Source organism: Aspergillus steynii (genome assembly GCF_002849105.1).
Source record: "Aspergillus steynii IBT 23096 chromosome Unknown P170scaffold_2, whole genome shotgun sequence".
Taxonomy (NCBI): domain Eukaryota; kingdom Fungi; phylum Ascomycota; class Eurotiomycetes; order Eurotiales; family Aspergillaceae; genus Aspergillus; species Aspergillus steynii.
Window position 1 is genome coordinate 3,999,939 of NW_020194399.1, and position 20,954 is coordinate 4,020,892.

General features: G+C 52.3%; 6 protein-coding genes across 6 annotated transcripts; 4 read left to right on the forward strand and 2 right to left on the reverse strand.

The window, feature by feature from the left end:
* Positions 1-2,712: 2,712 nt before the first annotated feature.
* On the forward strand, positions 2,713-5,132 carry P170DRAFT_434502 (homeobox domain-containing protein). Its single transcript, XM_024848730.1, has 3 exons — positions 2,713-3,071; positions 3,154-3,265; positions 3,342-5,132. Exons 1-3 carry the CDS (start codon positions 2,884-2,886, stop codon positions 4,833-4,835), a joined length of 1,794 nt encoding a protein of 597 aa, XP_024708089.1. The 5' UTR covers positions 2,713-2,883; the 3' UTR covers positions 4,836-5,132.
* Positions 5,133-5,893: 761 nt separating this feature from the next.
* Positions 5,894-7,638, forward strand: P170DRAFT_351804 (flavin monoamine oxidase family protein; the record flags this gene model as incomplete). Its single annotated transcript, XM_024843892.1, has 4 exons — positions 5,894-6,019; positions 6,083-6,120; positions 6,176-6,564; positions 6,620-7,638. The coding sequence occupies 4 exons, from the start codon at positions 5,894-5,896 to the stop codon at positions 7,636-7,638; spliced, it is 1,572 nt and encodes a 523-aa protein (XP_024708090.1).
* Positions 7,639-8,696: 1,058 nt separating this feature from the next.
* On the reverse strand, positions 8,697-9,707 carry P170DRAFT_352050 (uncharacterized protein; the record flags this gene model as incomplete). The annotated part of the gene is made up of 1 exon (XM_024843904.1): positions 8,697-9,707. One exon carries the CDS (start codon positions 9,705-9,707, stop codon positions 8,697-8,699), a length of 1,011 nt encoding a protein of 336 aa, XP_024708091.1.
* Positions 9,708-10,585: 878 nt separating this feature from the next.
* P170DRAFT_434505 (T6SS phospholipase effector Tle1-like catalytic domain-containing protein) lies at positions 10,586-12,715 on the reverse strand (the record flags this gene model as incomplete). The annotated part of the gene is made up of 1 exon (XM_024848731.1): positions 10,586-12,715. A coding segment is annotated over one exon (1,853 nt), but the record flags the coding sequence as incomplete, so codon positions are not given.
* An 838-nt stretch (positions 12,716-13,553) lies between these two features.
* On the forward strand, positions 13,554-14,752 carry P170DRAFT_112501 (uncharacterized protein). Its single transcript, XM_024842324.1, has 3 exons — positions 13,554-13,802; positions 13,871-14,621; positions 14,716-14,752. The coding sequence occupies exon 2, from the start codon at positions 13,898-13,900 to the stop codon at positions 14,432-14,434; it is 537 nt and encodes a 178-aa protein (XP_024708093.1). The 5' UTR covers positions 13,554-13,802; positions 13,871-13,897; the 3' UTR covers positions 14,435-14,621; positions 14,716-14,752.
* Positions 14,753-16,830: 2,078 nt separating this feature from the next.
* On the forward strand, positions 16,831-20,819 carry P170DRAFT_472683 (peroxidase/cytochrome P450 family protein; the record flags this gene model as incomplete). The annotated part of the gene is made up of 12 exons (XM_024852971.1): positions 16,831-17,223; positions 17,291-17,388; positions 17,455-17,696; positions 17,755-18,100; positions 18,162-18,252; positions 18,307-18,637; positions 18,701-19,044; positions 19,104-19,591; positions 19,649-20,063; positions 20,124-20,363; positions 20,422-20,701; positions 20,764-20,819. 12 exons carry the CDS (start codon positions 16,831-16,833, stop codon positions 20,817-20,819), a joined length of 3,324 nt encoding a protein of 1,107 aa, XP_024708094.1.
* Positions 20,820-20,954: the final 135 nt, after the last annotated feature.

Here is a 20,954-nt window from a genome sequence, read left to right on the forward strand (position 1 = left end):
TCGCACCCTCGGTGGACCACCCAATTATACGGGGTCGGAGAGATAAGGACGGAAAGGGGGCGCACACAACAAGCGAGTGTTTACAATTGATAGACGCCGGAATTCTCGAAAGGAATGACTATGCGGTAATGCAAGCGACGAAAGAATGGATGTGCGACCAAATCGCACGAGGAGTCTGAAGCCCACCCGCAAGAAGGGATATAGACGAGGGAGGATGAAACGATCGATGAGGGAGAAGATCCGGAGGGGAACGACAGGAAGAAGAAAGAAAGCCCATCATGGATCCTTTTTTCGCTTTAACTGAATCCATCCTAATGAATTAATTAGTCGGTCTTAGTCCGCAGAGGCAAGTAATTTCCCTTCGGGGGTTTATTATTAGCAGGACGGTCTTTTTGATTTTTCGGTTTCTTTTCTTCTGCACTCGATGCCACTAGTTTGCCCTCTAGTCGTTAAGGGGGTCGCCCAATTCCGGAAACCCGCCCCTCTTGGCTCGCGGTGGCGCTCCTCGCTAGTCCCGGCCAGGCCTAGCGTGGTCCCTGTGCCTGGTTCTAGTCCCAGTTGGGTAAAGCGTCGACTAGCGGTCAGGCAGCCGCTGGGCCAATCGATTGGCACGCCTGCCCCCCCGATAGGGGCGGGGGCCAATCATGCGAGTTCTGCAGGGGGTTTGCTGGTTCACGGTGTTTTCTTGGGTGTTTCATCGGAGGATCCTTAAAAGCAAGGCGCTCTCCTCACCTTCCTGCGTGGGGGAGAGAGGTCGCTCCTCCGTGCGTTACATAGAGTACTCCGTACATAATACATATAATCATATGGAGGGGGCCAAACCTCTGGCGTCACTTCCTGCGCGGCGTTGGCTCCGCGAGGTGACATCCAGGTGGTTCACTGGTTACACCCGGCCCCCTTCCAAGCATCCCAGTCCAACGCCCAGCGACAGCCACTTCCTTTCTCCGTGGATATTGGACCACGCCGGGAAACCGGTTTGGCAGGTGAGACTAGCTGTGGCTTCGGCTCTGCCGGTCTCCAATCTGAAAACTGAAAACTCAGCATGTCGGGAGCTGCGATGGACCATCTGCGAATGATTGGTCCAGTGGCAATGGAGCCGGCAATTTTTTCATGGTTCTGCATCCGGGGAGGGAAGTGTATCGATAAATTTAGATGGAGGGCCCAGGAGCTAATGGCACCATTCAGAACGGTGTGTGGTTAGGTTGCCTAGGGCCCTCCTTCGGTAGATGGAATAGGAGGCGGTGGGTTGTACCTTACGAAGTCCGCGGACAATCACAATGTTGCCATCAATTGCCCAGTGCCCATCTAATATCTATCGACATTCGATTCTATCTGGGCTCTGCGCATCATCACCTCATCGACAACTGCCGCCGAACTGCACTGTCGATCAATTCCGCCCTCCATAGCTCTCTGGCGATCGGATCCCCTACCGGTGGATACGCAAAAAAAAGAGTCTGCAGATCCACCCCTTTCTACGGAGAGTTCGATAGGAACGGCCGCGAAGGAGATTTATTGACGTTATTGATTGTTTCCCTTAGTGTGAGCTACGAAATGAGAGAATTCGAGGGTGTTTGATTATAGTACTGCGCACAGTAACCACTTCTCCCGTCGGCCGAATATTTTTAGATATGCTTTTTAAAGTATTGAGCTACCTAGCCATTTCGATGGCGACTAGACTCGATTAGGCTGCTGAGACCGCCTCCGGCGCCAGGTATGTTGTTAGTGTCATCGACTTTCTTTATAGTACTCCGTAGTAGAGCACGCTATAAAACATGACAGCCTAGATGGCGGAGGGTCCAACAAGTCCTATACTGGCATGTTCTATCCTTACTACTCCGTACTGTCCGTACATCATACTTCGGAACCTGGACTCCTACTCCCGAGTATGAGCGAGAACGATCCGTGCGATTCTAGAGGGTCTGCATCTTTGTGTTGGAAGCTACCTAGTATAGGTACTGCGAAGTATATACTACCTCCGTGCTCTGTACACATTAGCATGATAGGGATACATTAATATGATTGGTTGTAATTCAATGTGAAGCCTGTGGTAACATATAAAATATCTATAGCTCTCCTTTTCTCTCTATACTTAACCCCCCCCTTTTCTTAATGGCCTGCTTTCGCTTTTCAACTGCCTTTGTCTGCGAGTTTCAATATGTAAATAAGGAGACTTGGTTCCGAGCGCACTGCACGAAGTTCTATTTATTTATTGATTTACTATTTTCTTTTCCAATCCTGCCCCGGATTAGCAGCGAACGCTACCGTTTCAAAAGAGATGAACAGTTTGAACAATTTGAAGAGTTAAGAGAAGATGAACGGAATGATGGAATGATTCTCCAGACGCTGCCAGCGAGCCACGTGACGTCGACGGCACGCCAACCACGTGACAGCGCATCACGACACGCCCGGCGCGACCTTACGTAAGATTCCGGTATGTCGATACGGACGACTGGACGAGATACACGTCGAAGAGAGCGTTCGATGGACTGCGATGGACCGGGACAATTCATGGACGGGTGTCTCGAGGTAGTCGTTACGTTGAGATTCAACCATGTGTTCAATTCCCATCTCATAGTCGTACTCTGTAGCCATTGAACCCTCGTCGTATGGACAATACATTGGTAACTGGCATCCCGTGCGGGCGGGCTGGACCGAGCTAGGAAAGATGCGTCCAACGCCTGCACGCCCCGTCCGCGTCCACATCGCGACGCGATTTAGATGAAGCGCTTTTCTTCGTTCTGGTTTCTACACCTTGGGGTCCTTCCCACTCTCGATCCGCTCTCCCCTGAACGGTCTCCTCCATCCTCCTCTTCTTCTCTCTCTTTCTCTTTCGTGTCCCTCATGCTTCCCGCCCGTTCTCTCATCTAGCCCAGCCAGCCCACCATGTCTGATCCGGAGCCCTCTGTAGCGGCACGTTCGTCGTCCCCGGCCACTGCCCAGGCGCCCGAGTCGGCGGCTGCTGCGGCTCTTAACTATGCCTTCCTGGTCCACTCGCAGAAGACTCTGACCCAGAACCTGCCTCCGAGGGTCGATAATAAATTGTTGGCGAGGCAGAAGCGTCGCCGGACGAGGTACGCATTGCGGTGTACCATCTTGCCGTCGGAGATGACCCCCGACTAACCTACCATTTTTTCTTTTCTTTTTTTTATATAGTCCGGAAGACCATGCTATTCTCGAGTCGGAATATCAACAAAACCCCAAACCAGACAAGGCTGCCCGCACAAATATAGTCTCGCGGGTTTCGTTGGGCGAGAAGGAAGTGCAGGTATGCCTAACTTGCAAACCCAGATATTACGCGCCACCATCCGTCCAAATGCCATTTTCTTACGATGTCTCCCCAGATTTGGTTCCAGAACCGCCGTCAGAACGACCGTCGAAAGTCCAAGCCTCTCCAGCCCCATGAACTCTTAGCTCCGCGTTCCAGCGGGACCGACGCGTCGAAAAACAACTCAAGTGATGACCTTTCACCCGCGGAACCCGGCTCTTCAAGTGGAACAGAACAGTGCGAGGAATCGGGCAATGAAAAGTATTCAGCGGAACAATTGGTCGACACCGTCCCGGTGGAGGCGGACGTATTACCTGAAGGAAGAGATGAGACTGAACAGCTTGGTCCCGACTCCCAAACGAGCGTGGAGTCATTCGAAGTTCCTGAAAATAGCCAGCCCATCTCGGACGTTACTGAACCGGATCCGCAGCCAACGCAAATACACGATCCCCTCGGACCAGAGGAGGCTCTTCCGAGTTCTGCTAAAAGAAAACGGTCAGTCTCCGAACTCCGCGAAGACCAGCCAGCAGTACAGCAACCAGTCACTCCGGGTGCAGTGCCGGATGCTAGGTCGCCACCTTCCCTGAGGATCTCCTTATCGTTTGACGGCGAGGCGATGGTAAGAAAGGACACCGAATTGACGCCGTCTCCACCCAAGGGTCGGAGCGCGCTTCGAATTGCCATGTCTTCAGATGGAAAGGCCGTGATCCGCGCCGAAGGCGAACCGTCACCATCCAAGAACCGGGTTTCGATGTTCTCGGCCCGGAAACCTCGCTTTGCAGGTCTTCGTCGGAGCAATAGTGCGGTGGTTCTGGGAACACCACGCGGCTCCGCAGAGAAGGATAGACTCTTCGGGAGGTCACGAGACCCTCGCAACTGGGAGTCTTTCTTCGACACCGATGCCCGAAGTGCCTTGTCCACACCATCTAGCGCACAAAGCGCGCCCAACTCCGGCTCCCCTGGCATTTTCCGTCCCGGAGCTCCACGTTCTTTAACTCGAAGCCTATCGGCTAGACACAAAAACATCCTGACATCTACTCCCACCTCTTCCGAGCACCTCAACACACCCGTTCCCCAAGCCGCGAGAGAGAAACGACGAAAGATATCACGGACCGTTTCCTCTTTGGGTCGCTTGGAGTCCGGCCATAGCCGTCTGAACCGGACAGCACCTGCTCCTATCCGACCGGCCAAGCTACTCCCGAAGATTGCTAAGGACGCCGGCGACGGAGATCTGCACGGTGGTGATTCTGACAAAGAGAATTGGATTCCCGGCACTCAAGCATCTCATGTTCGTCGTCGGGCGGCTTCCCAGCATCAGTCCCAACGCCCTGTTCTGGGAGAGTCCAAGGGGAGAGACGGGAAGGCCAATAAAGACTTAATGACCACCGGCAGACGCTCTCGGCTTTCTCAGGCGTCACAGCGCAAAGTCAGCGGAGGCAACGGTAAAGCCGCACCGGAAGTGGATGCCGACGTCTCTGCATTCATGGCTGGCGGGGGTAGTGCAAGTCAGGAAGAGGACCTTGACTGCATCCAAGGCTTGCTGTCACTCAGCCAGGGTGCATGGAGGTAGACGGGAAACCTCTGCTCTTCTGACACGAATTTTTTTCTTTTGTTCATTTTCCTATGTTCCATATCCATTCTTTTTGTAATCATGTTGGAAGGCGCAATCCAGCAAGCGGTGATTGCCTGTATGACGCTGAGCGATGCTCATTCTATGATGATTGACCTGTCTTTTTTGCCTAGTGCATTCCTGGCTCCTGAGAGCTATAACGACTGCCTGGCATTGATGATGAAATTTTGCCCTCGAGAAAGACACAGTACTAGTCCTGTGTAAATTCTGCGGCTAATACCACAATTTTCAAACAAGACAAATTATTCTGTATAATTTCCCAAATAAAACGAACCATAAACTTCCCCATCGAGTTCCCTTAAGCGAGGTTGATCTAGAAAAGTGGCAAAGACCAACCAAACGCGGCGAGTCGGCCTGCACGTGGCCTGCACTGCTGACTTCTCCGGGCGTCTTGGCTCCGATTTTCCCTCCCGTCAACCCGCATGAGTCGTCCATCTGCTTCTCTCGTGTGCTTCTTGCAGGCCATTGGTTTCATTTTACGGTGAGTGCAAACCTGGCTCTTTCCACACTCTGTTCTGAGTGGCCGTTTGTTTCTACCGTTTTGCCGATCTTCGGTATCTGAATTCCCGCCCAGCGGCATCAATATAGCAGTACTCAATTCTGCTATGCGATCTACCTGGACTTTGGAATTATTTACCTCTTATGTTACTTCGATACCATTCTCGTGCGACTCCACGTAATTTGGTATAGTTCCTTTTTAATTCTTTGTGGGAGTCGATTATATTAATGCCCGTGCTGCACGGTGCGCCTGGTTGTATACTCGGTCTGTAGGGTCTTACTTGATGACTTCAATCAGAAACAACAGGCGATGCAGCTAGTCATGCGTTTTCTTCTTTTTCTGTCTTATTTCTCCTCTTTCTTACGGACAAAAAAGCTAACTGGTTCATATGATTGAGCGCAGAAATCACTGTCGGCGTGATAGCAACATCCGGCTTTCCTTACTGCCATTGGTGCATCGACTTCAGACACGTAGCTTTAGCTCGCGCCGTGTCATCACCATGGGAAAAAAGCCCCACGTGGCTATCATCGGAGCCGGCTTCTCAGGACTGCGATGCGCAGATATCCTTGCGCAAAATGGTGCTCAAGTGACCATCTTTGAGGCCAGAAACCGAGTCGGGGGCAGAGTGCGTACTCATTCAGTCATACGCCTATTTTGCGCTATGAACAAAGAGACTAATCTGGAGCAGGTCCACCAAAGCGAAGTAGGGAACCACCTGGTAGATCTGTAGGTTTACCTTCTCTTGAAATTCTACACATGGGAAGGCTGACGATTATGGAAGAGGGCCCAATTGGATCCATGGCACCGGAAAGAATCCAATCGCAGACATTGCAGCGTTGACAAAGACTACCATCGCTGACCTTGAGGGAGAACAACATGTGCTTTCCTCTGATGGTAAACTTCTAGACCGTCAACTGGCTGCCAAAGTGTCCGAATTCCTGTGGGAAACTATCGGGGAAGCTTTTGAGTATAGCAATGCTCACAAGGAAACCATTCCACCAAGCCGCAGTCTGTTAGATTTTCTCAAGGAGCGAATTGAGACGACAAGTCTCACGCCCCTGGAAAAAGAGCTATGTATAGAATCAAGCAGGCTGTGGGGAGCATACGTCGGAGATCCCATCGAAAAACAAAGCCTAAAATTCTTTTGTCTCGAAGAGTGTATAGACGGCAGTGAGTCCTCTCTATCACTGCGCCAATGTTGCCGCTCTGCTCACCGAAACTCTAGATAACTATTTTGTGGCATCTACTTATAATGCTATCCTGCAGCATGTTTCCAAGGCAGCCATTGAGAAGGCCGATATTCGTTTCAACCAACCCATAGTTAAAATCGATTCGAAAGTTCGAGATGACGCAAAGACGCCTGGTGAAATCGCCCTGACCACTGCAGCCGGTGAGACTTTCCAATTCGACGAGGTGGTGGTTACTTGTCCCCTCGGCTGGTTGAAGCGCAATCAAGCGGCTTTCACCCCGGAGCTGCCGGCACGACTTACCCAGGCCATCAACAATACCTCGTACGGTCGACTGGAGAAAGTATACGTCACCTTCCCAGAGGCATTCTGGCACAAACACACAGAAGACCACTCCTCCAACACGTCTTCCACCACCACCAAACCCAATGGGACCCCGTCCAGCCTGAACAACACCCACGAACCACCCACCTTCATCCAGTTCCTCGACCCAACCTACACCAACCACCCAGATAACATCATCTGGAACCAAGAATGCGTCTCGCTAGCCTCTCTCCCTACCCACTGCGCCCAGCCCACCCTCCTCTTCTACACCTACGGGCCCTGCGCCACCCACATCGTCTCCGCCCTGAAAGACATCCCACCCTCCTCCCCAGCATACAACACCTACCTGGACACCTTCCTGCGTCCGTTCTACTCACGTCTCCCGGGCTTCGACCCCGTAAGCTGCAAACCACTCGCCTTCCTCGCAACGCAGTGGCAAAACGACCCGTACGCGGGCCACGGCTCGTACTGCAACTTCCAAAGCGGGCTGGAGCACGGCGATCGCGACATCGAGGTGCTGCGGGCGGGCGTGGGCATGGACCGCGGCGTCTGGTTTGCCGGCGAGCATACGGCGCCGTTCGTGGCGCTGGGGACGACGACGGGCGCGTACTGGAGTGGCGAGCGCGCGGCGGCGAAGGTTTGTGCGCTTTACGGGCTGGGCACTGTCGGGGTGGGGGTGGAGAGGGATGATTCTTTGCCGTCGGCGATGGGGAAGGGCGTGGATGGTGGTTGAGGGTGAGGGATTTAGAATAGATATAGCGGAAAGGTGAAGGGTAGTTGGTATATAGACATAGCAGATCTAGACATGTACTTGGGCTTCTTGATTGTTAATTGATATGATCGATTGGATAGGCACGATAGTATGTATTGACAATATTTACACATCCACGAAACACAAAAGCCAGCAAGTGCCGTGACGTACGGTAGGCCGCGAGAGAGATAGACCTGATTCGGATGCATTGTACATAAAAGCAGCAGAAAGCAAAGCAAAAGAAAAACCCCAGCCAGCACCATAGTTCGAGCGAAAGATGAGAAAAACTGGAAACGAAGAAATAGGGGAATCACAACGAAGACGCTATTCAACCTCTCCCAACGAAGCAGAAAAGAAACGACAAGAAAAGGTAGCCGCGGTAATGACACGAAAAGAGACAGAGCGATCTTCAATTGAGCGACGTCACCCCTGCGTGCCCGCATGCGGCTCAAGCTATAAGACGATTGACGGGGCGCATTCAATAATCATGCATGATCCTCAAGACTCCGCATATTCCGCAAGCAAGGCAAAAAAGATAGAAAGCAAGCAGTACCACTTAAGGACAGTAAGGGGGGTATCCGCAAAATCCTGAACTGAGCGCCGGAACAACAGGAAAAGAAAGGTGCAGATTCTGATAAACATAACCGGCAGAAAAGAATGCAAGGGCAGAAAGAAAAAGGAGAAAAAAGAGCAATGGCCATATAATACAGCGGATGATGCCTCACAAAGGATGAAATTGGCAAAAATTGGTAAACTGGCTGGAGTTACGATGAACCAACTCCATTGTCGATCAAGTCGAATGCAGAGAGCTGGGTCTCATGAGATAGCGACGAGGCATTGTAGCCACCCTCGATGCAAGATGATCTGTCATTGTCGCCATTGAGATTGAGTTGAGAGGGCTTGACGGTTTGAATCGATGAGTATCAGGCCCAAGACTGTCGGCTCATGATTCTTAGTCTGTGGTCACAAAGACCTAGAGTCCATTGGTTGAAGTGCAGCAGGAGGAAATCCTAACCCAACGGAGTAGGCATCTCCAACGTTCAATCTTCCCAAATGGTCTCTAGATCCAAGTCTTGGCGACGCTCTGCTCCACAAACACTCCAGCGCTTTCTCTTGTCTGCTCTGACCCCGTAACCACCCGATCCGCCCCTGACGTTCATAAACGCGCTCGACGGACCGGAAGCATCGGACGCGCCGCGTCGACGGCTTCCATTGGCCGCCGCCTCGGCTTCATCCGCCTTGTCGGCCGCAGCTTTCAAGCTCGCGATCTGATCAGCTTCGGTGGCCTCCGCTTCGGCATCAGGGATGTCTGGAATGGTTTCCAAAGACGAGATACTGGGGCTGCGAGACCGAAGGCTTGTAGGAGTCGAGGGTACTGAGGAAGCGGAGGACGCCGAGTATCCTGGATAGGATTCGTTGAATCTCGAATTCAGAATCAGCGGGGAGGAATGCGCGGAAGAAGGACTGCTGGTCGAGTTGCTGGTGGGGGTTCCGCCATGGAAATGCAGAGGAGACGATGGTCGCCGGCGACCAATGCGGGGGAACGTGTGCGGGAACATCGGTGAGGCCGATGGCGCTTCCCCGTGCGGCGAGGAGATCATCCCGGTGTCCAGTTCGGCGTGTTCAGAGATCGTCTCAGAGATATTCAGGGGCATCATTCTGGCCTCGAGGTTTTCTCCAACTGCAGTCTGCAGGGGCGAGTAGCGCTTCGGAATATGATCCGCGAAGTTCGTCGGTGTCCCGCGACCGTTGACGAAGATATATCTTCCCCGAGAGTCCAGCCCGGGGGAGGAGTGAGCGCGCGTCATTGGAGGGACCCCCGAAACCTCTGCGAGGGAACGCGATCGGAAATGGGAACGGTTGAAAGGTAATCGGCTCGGAGGGGAGGTAGGAGGATGGTGACTGAGCGATAAGGTTATCATGACGTTCTCCTCGGGCTCCGTCGTCGAGTCGGGGGCGGGTGCAGACGTCGTCGAGTCAATCGAATCGACCGAGTCCATGGGGCTAGGGGGAAGCCTAATCCCCTCTGGCGGGAGGTGAGACGCTTCCATATCCGTTGGCAAGAAGAGAATTAGGCTAAAGCAGCTGCATGCTGGTGCATCGAACAACTGGCCGTGAGAAGTCCACTCGAGCGGGATCCGAGGTCGGGGATGAGACCCGGCGTTGACCCAAGGAAAGAGGGGGGGAAGTATGACTAGTTGAAAGGGAGAATGCACCCCAGGATATAATATCCTCCTTCTCTCCACGAGAAGACCAAAACCAACCAGGGGAGGGAGGGGTGTGGGTTGGTGGGTGAGATATGGGGGGGAGATAAGAGTGGCGGAAGGAAGGAGTCGGGGAGAGAGAGAGAGAAGGAAGAAAAGAAGAGGAAAAGAAGGGGGGAGAGGGTTTGCGTGGTTTGAGTGGTTTGAGTGGTGAGGTCAAGACTTTTTTTTCTGTTTTGGCCTTTGGACGGCACGAGGTCACCGACCGGCGCAAGTCACGGACCATCCTTTGCCTTCGCCTTCGTCCACGGGTCACCCCCTTTTTGCATCCACTCGTTCACCTGCACTGTTGCATCCCTCGCCAAATGCGACGGAAACCGTCCTGAAGTCCTGAAGTCCTGAAGTCTACTGCTCGACGATTCTTTCCGTTGAGCGCCATCTAGATGGGTCGAGATTTGCCGCTCGGCCAGACTAATGTATCTCCTGCACATCTCCCTCGGCGCGTGGAGGGCTTGAGCCACTCGTCTTTCAGACCCTGATGGACTCGGACTCAGGTACATATGTACGTCGATAGCGCTTCCCGACTGGTCGAGTCCTGATCATCGTTGCATCGCAGATTGGAAGGCCCTTTCGGGTGCGACGACTCCTTACTGATCGCCCGTTAATTTCTGTCGCTGCTACATAAGGCTCAAGAGGATCAATAAACAGACTGAAGACTATCGAGACACATTACATTCATTATATATATATAGAGTTTCTCCAACAACTTCCAAGTCTCGACTAGTGGAAGCGCAAGCAGTATTAGTAGTTCGACCCCTCCAACGCTAGGGGTAGGACAAATTGAGTGGGCCGAAGATAAAGAAAATGGGGGTGAACAGATGAAAGAGGGATGGAAAAGATTTAAAAAAGGAATCGAAAAGAAGGAAAAAAGACAGGAAAGGAAAGGAATGGTACAGCACGACAGCCAGAAACTTCCCTGATACAATCTCGGGGCTCCCGTGTTTACTGATGATCATCATCCTTGCACATGCTGGGCCCTTGATCTTGGTGTTCGTGATCTCGACACATCTTCGACACACTCTTTCGCACGTATACTTCTCGAACTGGATCGCCTTCATAGTCTTTGACCACCCACTGCCCAATTCCGTATTCTTCGGGAGCTCGTTTGACGCCTCTTCCACCGCCGCCGACGATCAGATTTCCCGGGCGATATTCAGGGTCTGCAGCCATTCGGCGCATCGCAGACACGTGGATTTGGGCGTCGTTCGGGATGTCGCGTACCTCACCGCAAGGAAGTGGCCAGCGGATTGGCTTCCAAGATCCGTCTTCCTGCAAGTCCATTCGGCGGAACGGCAGATACTCCATGATGCGCCATGTGAGAACGGACATTGCTGGAAGACCCTTGTTGAAAGAAAGGCAGTCGTGCAGCATGCCCTCTCGACTCGAACTGTGAAGGGCTGCAAGGAAATTGCAGCTTGACTTGGACCGCGGCTTTGAACCATCATTGACGGTCAGTCTGAACATAGGGTGCTCGGACTCGTCGTTGCCCCCATGGGCATAATCTTGATCATGACCCCAGCCATTGCTGCGGTTCCAGCGAATATTCTGGTGGATGGGAGAATACTGTCCATCGTATTCTTCGCAGCACTCGAATTGTTTCAATTTCCGTGTGTCGAGTTGAAGACCCGCTTTCTGTGCCTCTTGGACCATCCAGACTAACGGTGCGTGGCTGAGCGGCCACTCTTCCTCGGCGCCTAGTTTCCATCCGCCACCAATATCCGCATGACCTCCAGGAAACCATACTTCTTGGATGTCCTGGGAACTCTCGTCCGGGTCGTCGAAATCCCCCTGAGCATGGGGATCCGGAACTTGAAGAGAAAGCCCCGAGTGGCCACTCTTGACAGACGTTAAATCCTCCGTGGACCCTGTCACCATGGGAACCGCGAGACTCAGATGTCTCCTCTGGCCAGGAGCAGGGGAAGGGGCGCGGTAGCGATGGGGTTGCTCCTCGTCGTCGTCATGAGAGCTGCACATGCTGCGGTAGTTCGACGCGGCGTCCTCCTGTCCCTGCTGGGTAGATCCTGCATAGTTTGCGTCTTTGTGGTCATTGTTTCCGTCGTTGACGACAATGGCGGGCACGTTCTCGGAACCGTCATGATGGTGACGAAGGTGAGGTAGGTGATGCCGTCCCCAACCATGATGGCGTCTCTTCTTGTGCTGCCAGGGTTTGGTTTCCGAGATGAGATCCTGTCGGAACTTGGCGCGTCGCTCGTCAATTCCCACGGCATGTCGAATGACTTTGGCCGAACTGCGAGCGGTATATGGGAATTTACTTCTTTGCATCCAAGCGGACTCAAATCTGGGCACACTGTTGACCGTATCGAACAGGCCCATGAACTTGATTCTGGTAATCGGCCGGCTGAAGGTTTCCCGGAAGGCTTTCATATAGCGGAACAGTTGCCGCTTCTCCTCTTTCTCTTCGTCAGTGCCTCCGCTACGTCGCTGTTGCCATTTAGCGAACGTCTTCCACGCAAACCGGGTCAGCTCCTCATTGCCCGCCTCGAGGAGGCCGATGTAGTCGAGCATTTCCGCCAGAAACCGCGCAATATAAGCGCCTCGACTGAACCCAATGAAATAAATTTCATCACCCGGAGTATAGTATCTCATGAGGAACTTGTATCCTCCCATGACATGTTCAGCAAAGGAGGAACCGACGGCAGAGTCCTTGGCTTTTAGGTAAGCAGACCTGATGCGCTGGAAGCGACCATGACTGGAAAGGGACTTGGACGTAACGTACGTCCCTATCCCCGGCTGATAATAGTGGAACTGGTGGCTTTTGCTGCGATCAAGCATCTGGGAACATCGTTAGCATCCCACAGGGGTATTGGAGCCCGGGGTCTTGGTCGGAGCCGACTTACCCGAAAAATCTTCAGAACGTTGCTGTCAGACTCGTCACCGCAAAACTTATTACCGGTACCGTCGAAGCACAGTACGAATTGCTTGGGCATGGGGCTAGGCCCCATGTGTGGTGCGTCCATGGTGGCCATGGCGTGGTCTGAACAAGAGTTGAAGGGTGCAGCAAGTGGAAGGGCTGATGGGCCGCCAGGACAATTTAATCGGCAGATGGGTCCGACACGTATTCAGGGAATGCCACAGTCTATATACACAGGGGGGGTTGATAACGGCAGAGACATGCAGCACCTGCAGTGACCCTCGACAGGATGGATGTGCCCGTCCTGACAGACTGCGGCCTATCACTCGTGGATCTTCAGGAAAATATGCGCACGGCGATGCTGTGAGACCCTCCAAGATTCGGCGCCTTAAGTTCCTGCAGCCTTGTCTTCAACCAAACGCTACGTCAAGCTCATACCCAGGGGGTGGATCCAGCAGTGGTTGGTCGGGTTGACTGAGTGAGTGGGCATGATTTCTTTTGGTCCTGAAGGTTAGGGAGAGAAAAAAAGAAAAAAAAAAAAAAAAAAAAAAAAAAAGGTCGGAAAGAACTAGTCTAGTGGCATCTGCAGCATTGGAATTTTTTCTTTTTCTTCTAAAATTGATTATGATTACCCCCTCCTCCTCGAATGTTTGACTTTTGCTGACTGGAATGATTGGCATGTCAGCCGTAAACGACCCAAGCCGGCCAAGACTGACGGACATCCAGTCGGGGTTGACGCGGTACATCAGCCAGCCCGCTGAAGATGACCATGCGTTCTGCTCAATGCCGTGGATGAGCATGGTCTATCCTGGGTGCGATCACTCCGTTTCTTTTTCTTTCTTTTTCTTTTTGAGATCGGAGAGAAAATATCAACCTCGCCCTCCGCTCTGGATCCACCCCCTTCGGGAATCCGGATGCGAGGTGAAACCAAGACATGGCCACTTTGAAGCTCCTGTCCCAGCCGCCAGTCATCGAATGGCGCCTGAGGACTGATTGGTGACCCATAAATTGTGTGTGGACGATCGTTCCCAGCGCTGCGTTAAGTGGAGAAATCCAGCCGCTGACGGGTCGAACCTAGCGCACTTACACTGTGTAATGGGTTCGTATGGAGGGATTCGCGAAAGAAAAAAGAAAAGGCCTTACTCGCGCCTATTTCATACAAGGACGAGAGTCCAGATCCACCCCGTGCTGCCTGCGTAGTTGGAATGTGATGAGCAAAACCAGAAGAAGCCAGGACTACACCCAGATAGGACTTGATTGCCCACCCTTCCAAACTCCGTGCTTTGGGGCTGAACAAACGCCGGAATGTGATAGTAGGCGAGGACCCATGTGTTTAATGTGTTTAAAACCTGCTGAAAGGGGAGCGATCAACGACGGGGCACCGACTGAAGCAAGGGATGAACAGAAGCCGACTTTGATGTCTGGCCTCAGGCTGTCTCCGCCGGTGGGGAGCCTGGTGGCCCCAGGCCGCCAGGACGAACCACTCGGCAGTACCCGATCGTCTTCCACGGCGCCTTTAGTTCGCCCACTTCAACCCACCTTCCTGCACGATTGCTTCAATAGTCGACTCTCGTCCAGCTCACGGCCGGGCTTTCGTAATCCCTCCGTATCAGCAAGCCACTCGGCCGATGATCCATGGTGATGGCCCCCATTCTTCCACATTCTTTTGCTCCAGGAGTGTAACTCCAGAAAATCAGTATTGCCATCGCCATCGCCATCGCCAGCGTCATTCCCATCCCCGCATCACCATTCCGACCATCGAGATGGCCTCGGGTAAATCCCACGAGATGGAGTCGTGTCTGGCTAGAACCGTGCAAAGGACAAGCTAGGTTAGCCAACCCCTCTCTCGGCTCCTTGGTGGATTCCCAATGATCAAATCAAGGGGGCGCAACAAAATTTAACTCCCTACTAACTTGACTGCAGGGGGCTGGATCCGGCCAATGATCCTTCTACCCTACCGAACGAACCCATTCTCTCGGATCGATTCAGTTTCATACAGAGTAGATATTATTCCAAATTCACAGAGCACAGTAGTTGGCGAACACTTCCCTCAGCCTGTCGATCCGTCGGACGATCTCCATCCAGGTCAGCATTAGTATATGACGTGACATACGGTCGGCTTTATGATGCCTCGGATTGCGTTTGGGCATGTGCGGTGCTGCCCGTGACCGACTTCGGAGTTTATGGAATTCGATACATGGTCTACCGGTTTTTCAACGTCGCCCTTGATTTTCCCCGACACGCAAGGGAGCCAGAAGGACCGGGATACGCCCATGAGGGAGGGCCTGGGAAGGCAAAGGCCGGGGGGGTGGAAGGCTAATCAAACAATCCAGGTATGCATTAGTCAGTGGACATGCCTGAATGATTGGATTGACGCGCTAATGCCACTCATCCTTGGTCTCTTCCAAGTAAAATGATGATGATCCCGTGTTGCGAACGTGTGGGTAACTTAGCAATGAGCCGTCCCCGATTGGACTCCACCGTGCGTCTGAAATCAAAAAACAAAAAAATCTTTGTCGGTGGGGGATCTTTCGGACGTATCGATCACTGACCACTTTCTAGCCCTCGCGGATACGCTTCTCAGGTCATGAGATTTGACAATGAGGAGGGCCTGTCCGCATTTTTTTTATCGTCGTCGTCGGCTATGCTTCCCTGTTTGAGCCCCGCCAGGACGACGTTTGCCACGATGTCGGTGCTGATAGGGCGCCCATCCTTTGCATACGAGCGACCAGGATAAGTCATATTAATGATGTGGTTCTGACATATATCCGTTGACCGGCAGCTGGGGGGTGCTACTAGGACCCTCCAAGCTCGGTTCCAGCTGAGGTGTCTTTCCACTCTGCTTCCTTCACTAAGTAATGATTCCTGATTGCCGAATCTTACCTATCCAGATTGGCCTCTGTACGACCAATACCAGATGGAACCAATAAACCAATAGTTCGGTACTTCTCAGCTCCAAGCTTGGGCCATTTGTCTTTGCAATTGGCAGCCCGGAACCGACGTGGAGATAGAGTCACTCCACTTCCAGTCTCGATGGATCCGCTCCCCAATGTTCGTCGTCCTTGGCATCGACATAGCGTCGCTAATTCACGATGCCTGCAGATTCCATTTTGGTAGTGGCTGGCGACCCTCACCGCTATCAACTGCGATCAGCCCCGATGCTTGCTAACTGATTGGCCATGACGCAACCTATGCTTCAGAAACAAACATACAGATAAACTTTTTTCTTTTTTTCTTTTTCTTTTTTTTTTCTCTCTCTCCTTTGCTTTGTGCCATTGTGTTCTCCGCAAAGATTTCCTTTCCTTTTCCGGCATCTTGCTTTTTTGGAATGGGCATGCACGGGCACAGGAGGGAACTGGCTGACTCGAGAGACCTTGTCTATCCCAACTTCCGTCAAATTTACAGGCGCAGAAAGTTCGGACCTTTCAACAGGGATGTCACACACCATCCATCCCTCTTGCCACTCAATTGCCACGCCTGCTGTGCAGCACAATGTAGGAATGGATGTACATGGTGCAATTGACGGCGCTCACGCCGACTCCAGGCCCGGGATCGATCACAGCTGAACCACGTTCGATCGGCACTAAATTTCTTCTTGCTTGATCGAATCGGAGTTCCCCACTCGATTTCCAGCACCAAGGTTGGCCCAAACATGGCCCTCTTGCGCTACTCGCGGTATTATTACTTGACAGCTTCAAGGGGCGGTCCTCGGCCGCCATACACGAGAATCCCCTAGATAAATAAATTAATTACCATTGCTATCAATGGGATTCGATGCGCAGGCTCCACCAGGTGGCTACAGTACTTGCTACCTTCCGTACGAGGGATTTCTAAATTCGATCATCTTGTGGGTTGCTTTTTAAATGCTACTGTGCCGACGCATCGACAGCTCGGTCGCTTTTTCTTCCTGAGATTTCCCCTTTGCTTTTTTGTTTTTTGCTCATGCCTGATCTCTCGTACCTTTCTACTCAGCCATCTCTTCTGTTAATACTTACACTCCTTATACCCTGCTTGCTGTTTGCTCATAAGATACCCATCATGTTGCGGAGATTCTCCACTACTTTCAAGAAGTCAAAGGGCGACCGTGAGCCCAAGCAGAACCAGAATGGCGCGCAAGTAAATGGCACCAAGCGCCAGTCGAAGATGTCATCATCGCCCATTTCTTCGTCCGACGAAGACCAGAGCGAAACACTGGAAGATGGCGTGTCTGTTTTTGACAAGTATGCCCAGGTGCTTCATGCTTCGCGACGCCCTCTGCCGAATCAGACTGGCGATGGCACCTATCTTGAAAAGGAGCAGTCGGGAAGTCTTTTCCAAGATGTTCGCGCTCTGGGCTTTCGGGATGTTGGGACCGTGCGAGACATCGTGAAAACGAAGGCCAAGGGAGAGCACACCGACGATAAGACGATGCTGATGGAGCGCATTATTCAAGTAAGCCCAAAGCCCAAGAACCCGGCAATTGTGATAAATTTTCTCACGCGGAATTGGTCCTTCGCAGCTCGTCGCTGGTCTTCCAGGAAACTCGAAAGTTCGGACCGACCTTACCAATGCTTTCTTGGATCAGCTATGGGGTTCCTTGCCTCATCCTCCGCTGTCGTAAGTCTCAAGGATTGATTCTCGGTTTAATCGCGCGCCTTCTGGACTTCGCTAAGACGCTCAAAGGTTCATGGGAAACGAGTATGCGTATCGCAGCGCTGATGGCTCAAACAACAACCCTACCCTTCCCTGGCTTGGAGCAGCCAACACACCATACGCTCGCTCGATCGCTCCTTTGACCATTCAGCCCGGCGGATTGCCTGACCCAGGCCTTGTTTTCGATTGTCTTTTCGCTCGTGAGAAGTTCACTCCTCATCCGAACAAGGTTTCTAGTCTTTTCTTTGACTGGGCGTCTCTGATCATCCACGGTAAGCGCTTGCACGAAAATAAAACTGGCCGGCAACATGCGCTAACGCCAACTGCTAGATATCTTCCAAACCGATTACCGAAACCCCCATATGAACAAGACCTCGGGTTACCTCGACCTGTCTATTCTGTACGGTGACGTCCAGGAAGAACAGGACTTGGTCCGAACGCATCAAGGTGGCAGATTGAAGCCAGATGCCTTCTCTGAACCCCGTCTCCAGGCCTTCCCCCCGGCCTGCTCGGTGATGCTGGTTATGCTGAACAGATTCCATAACCATGTTGTGGAGCAACTTGCCGAAATCAACGAGAACGGTCGCTTCAATAAGCCTGGCTCCAACCTGTCCGAGGAGGATGCCAAAAAAGCATGGGCGAAATATGACGAGGATCTTTTCCAGACTGGTCGACTGTATGTAGCTCCTGTATTCATCGACCCAACCCTGAAATTGGGGAGTTCTAACGAGATACAGTATCACTTGCGGTCTTTACATCAACATCACCCTGTACGATTACTTGCGCACGATCGTCAACCTGAACCGGGTCAACAGCACTTGGTGCTTGGTAAGCCACGCACGAGTTTGATGTGTATCAAAGCAAAAGCCTGACAAGAAATAGGACCCCCGCGCACAAATGGAGGGTGCCGGGACTACTCCATCTGGGCTCGGCAACCAGTGCTCCGTCGAGTTCAACCTTGCCTACCGCTGGCACTCTGCCATTAGTGCCAACGATGAGAAGTGGACCGAGGAAATCTACGAAGATCTGATGGGAAAACCCGCCGAGGAGGTTTCTGTCCAGGAGCTCTTGATGGGGCTCGGCAAGTACGAGAAGAGCATGCCTAAGGATCCTTCCCAACGCACATTTGCCAAACTTGAACGTCAGGAAGATGGAACTTTCAAGGACGAAGATCTTGTTAACATCTTGTCCAATGCAATTGAGGATGTTTCCAGTGAGTAACCCTACCAAGTCTTGCGCAACAGCTCAAGATGTCTAATATAATCTTGTTTAATAGGCGCTTTCGGTGCTCGCAATGTTCCGAAGGCACTCAGGTCCATTGAAATCTTGGGTATCCAACAGGGCCGTCGTTGGAACGTGGGCTCTCTCAACGAGTTCCGCAAGTTCTTTGACTTGAAGCCTTACGAGACCTTCGAGGATATCAACTCGGATCCCGACGTTGCCGACTCTTTGCGTCATCTGTACGAGCACCCGGATTTCGTGGAGCTGTACCCTGGTATTGTTGCGGAAGAAGCCAAGGAGCCCATGGTTCCTGGTGTTGGCATTGCTCCTACCTACACCATTTCCAGGGCCGTCTTGTCTGATGCCGTGGCCCTTGTCCGTGGCGATCGCCACTACACGGTAAGATTCTATTTGCGAAGCTGGACTTGAGAGAGTCATTTCCCTAACATCAATACTAGATCGACTACAACCCGAGAAACCTGACTAACTGGGGATACAATGAGTCCCGGTATGACCTCAACATCAACCAGGGCTGCGTGTTCTATAAGCTGGCCACGAGAGCCTTCCCCAACTGGTTCAAGTCCGATTCGATCTACGCTCACTACCCCATGACTATCCCCACCGAGAACCGCAACATCATGAAGAACCTTGGCAGAGAGTCGCACTACTCCTATGAGCGGCCCAAGTTCACGCCGCCCCATGTGAACCTGGTCTCTTACCCTAATGTGAAACTGGCTCTGGAGCAAGAAAAGGACTTCCGTGTTGTTTGGGGCGGAGCCACTAAGCTCAACCCTGGTAAGGGTGGAAATGATTTCTGGAGCAAGTCTCTGAACAACGACCAGTGGCGCAAGAACATTAAAGAGTTCTATGAAGATGCGACTACCACCCTTCTCCAGGACAAGTCATGCAAACTCGCAGGAATTAGACAGATTGATGTCGCGCGAGAGTGAGTTTCCTCTTTGTATCAGGTGTTTCTTGGCTTCTAACTTATTTTTGACAATAGCCTTGGAAATCTGGCACCGATTCACTTCGCCTCCAAACTCTTCTCCCTGCCCTTGAAGACAAAGGAGAATCCTCGAGGTGTTTTCTCTGAGCATGAGATGTTCATGAGCCTGGCTGTGATTTTCACAAGCGTCTTCTTTGATGTGGACAAGATGAAGTCATACCCCCTGCATCACGCGGCGAACGCTGTTTCCCAGCAGCTGGGCCAGGTCATCGAGACCCATGTCAAGTCTATCAACTCTCCTGGCTTCCTTTCTGCGATCATCGACAGCTTCACCGATGATCACAATGTCCTCAAGGATTACGGTGACCAGCTAATCAAGCAGCTCCTGGAGACCGGTCTGGGCGTCTCTGAGGTTGTGTACGGCCAGATCCTGCCCACGGCTGTCTCTATGGTGCACAACCAGGCACAAATGGTATGTATCTGACCAGGATCGTCTTTATAAGGGCAAGGTGAATGCTAATGGGTCAAATAGTTTACTCAAATCATCGACTACTATCTTTCCCCCGAGGGCAAGAAGCATCTGCCTGCGATCAACAGCCTGGCCAAGCAAGAAGGCAAGGACGCAGATGATAAGCTGACTCGCTACTGCCTGGAGGCCTTCCGTCTCAATGGAACCTTCGGCTCCTACCGGGAGGCGCAGAAGGACTTCACAGTCAACGACGTGAACGGACCCGTTCACATCAAGGCGGGAGACACCGTTTTCGTCGGCGCTGTATGTTGATCCACCCTGATCTTCTCCCAAAGATGCATGGTAACTAACAGTACAATAGGTGAAAGCCAACCGGGATCCCCAGGTCTTCCCTGATCCCAATGAAGTACACCTGGATCGCCCGCTGAACTCCTACATCCAGTACGGCCTTGGCGCTCATACTGGACTGGGCAAGGAAGCCACGCTGCTGGCTCTCACGGCGATGCTGCGTGTGGTCGGCCGTCTGGACAACCTCCGCCCTGCCCCGGGAGCGCAGGGCCAGGTGAAGAAGATCTACAACGAGAGTGGCTACTACGTCTACATGCGGGCCGACTGGGGCAGCTACTCGCCTTTCCCAACCAGTGAGTATTCCAGCCCGGAGATGTATACAAGTGAGAGCAGTTTGCTAACGTATTCATCCTAGCCTTTAAAATCCACTTTGATGGAGAGCTTCCCACTCCCAAGAAGCGAGTGAACTGAGTTGAAGGAAGCTTTTGAGTTGGCTCAAATTGATCGAGATTACGGTGAACGGTGATGATTGCTTGCTAAGATATCCTGAGTTTGTTTTGGTATATTCTGTTTTTCAGACTTACTCTTAGTTTGACCGATATGTAG

Excerpts from the sequence above, each read along its gene's own strand:
- P170DRAFT_434502 (XM_024848730.1), top strand. The coding sequence starts at position 2,884 with ATGTCTGATCCGGAGCCCTCTGTAGCGGCACGTTCGTCGTCCCCGGCC. Across the intron at positions 3,072-3,153 it reads CAGAAGCGTCGCCGGACGAG|TCCGGAAGACCATGCTATTC; the intron begins GTACGCATTGCG and ends TTTTTTATATAG. Across the intron at positions 3,266-3,341 it reads TGGGCGAGAAGGAAGTGCAG|ATTTGGTTCCAGAACCGCCG; the intron begins GTATGCCTAACT and ends ATGTCTCCCCAG.
- P170DRAFT_112501 (XM_024842324.1), top strand. The coding sequence starts at position 13,898 with ATGGAGGGATTCGCGAAAGAAAAAAGAAAAGGCCTTACTCGCGCCTAT.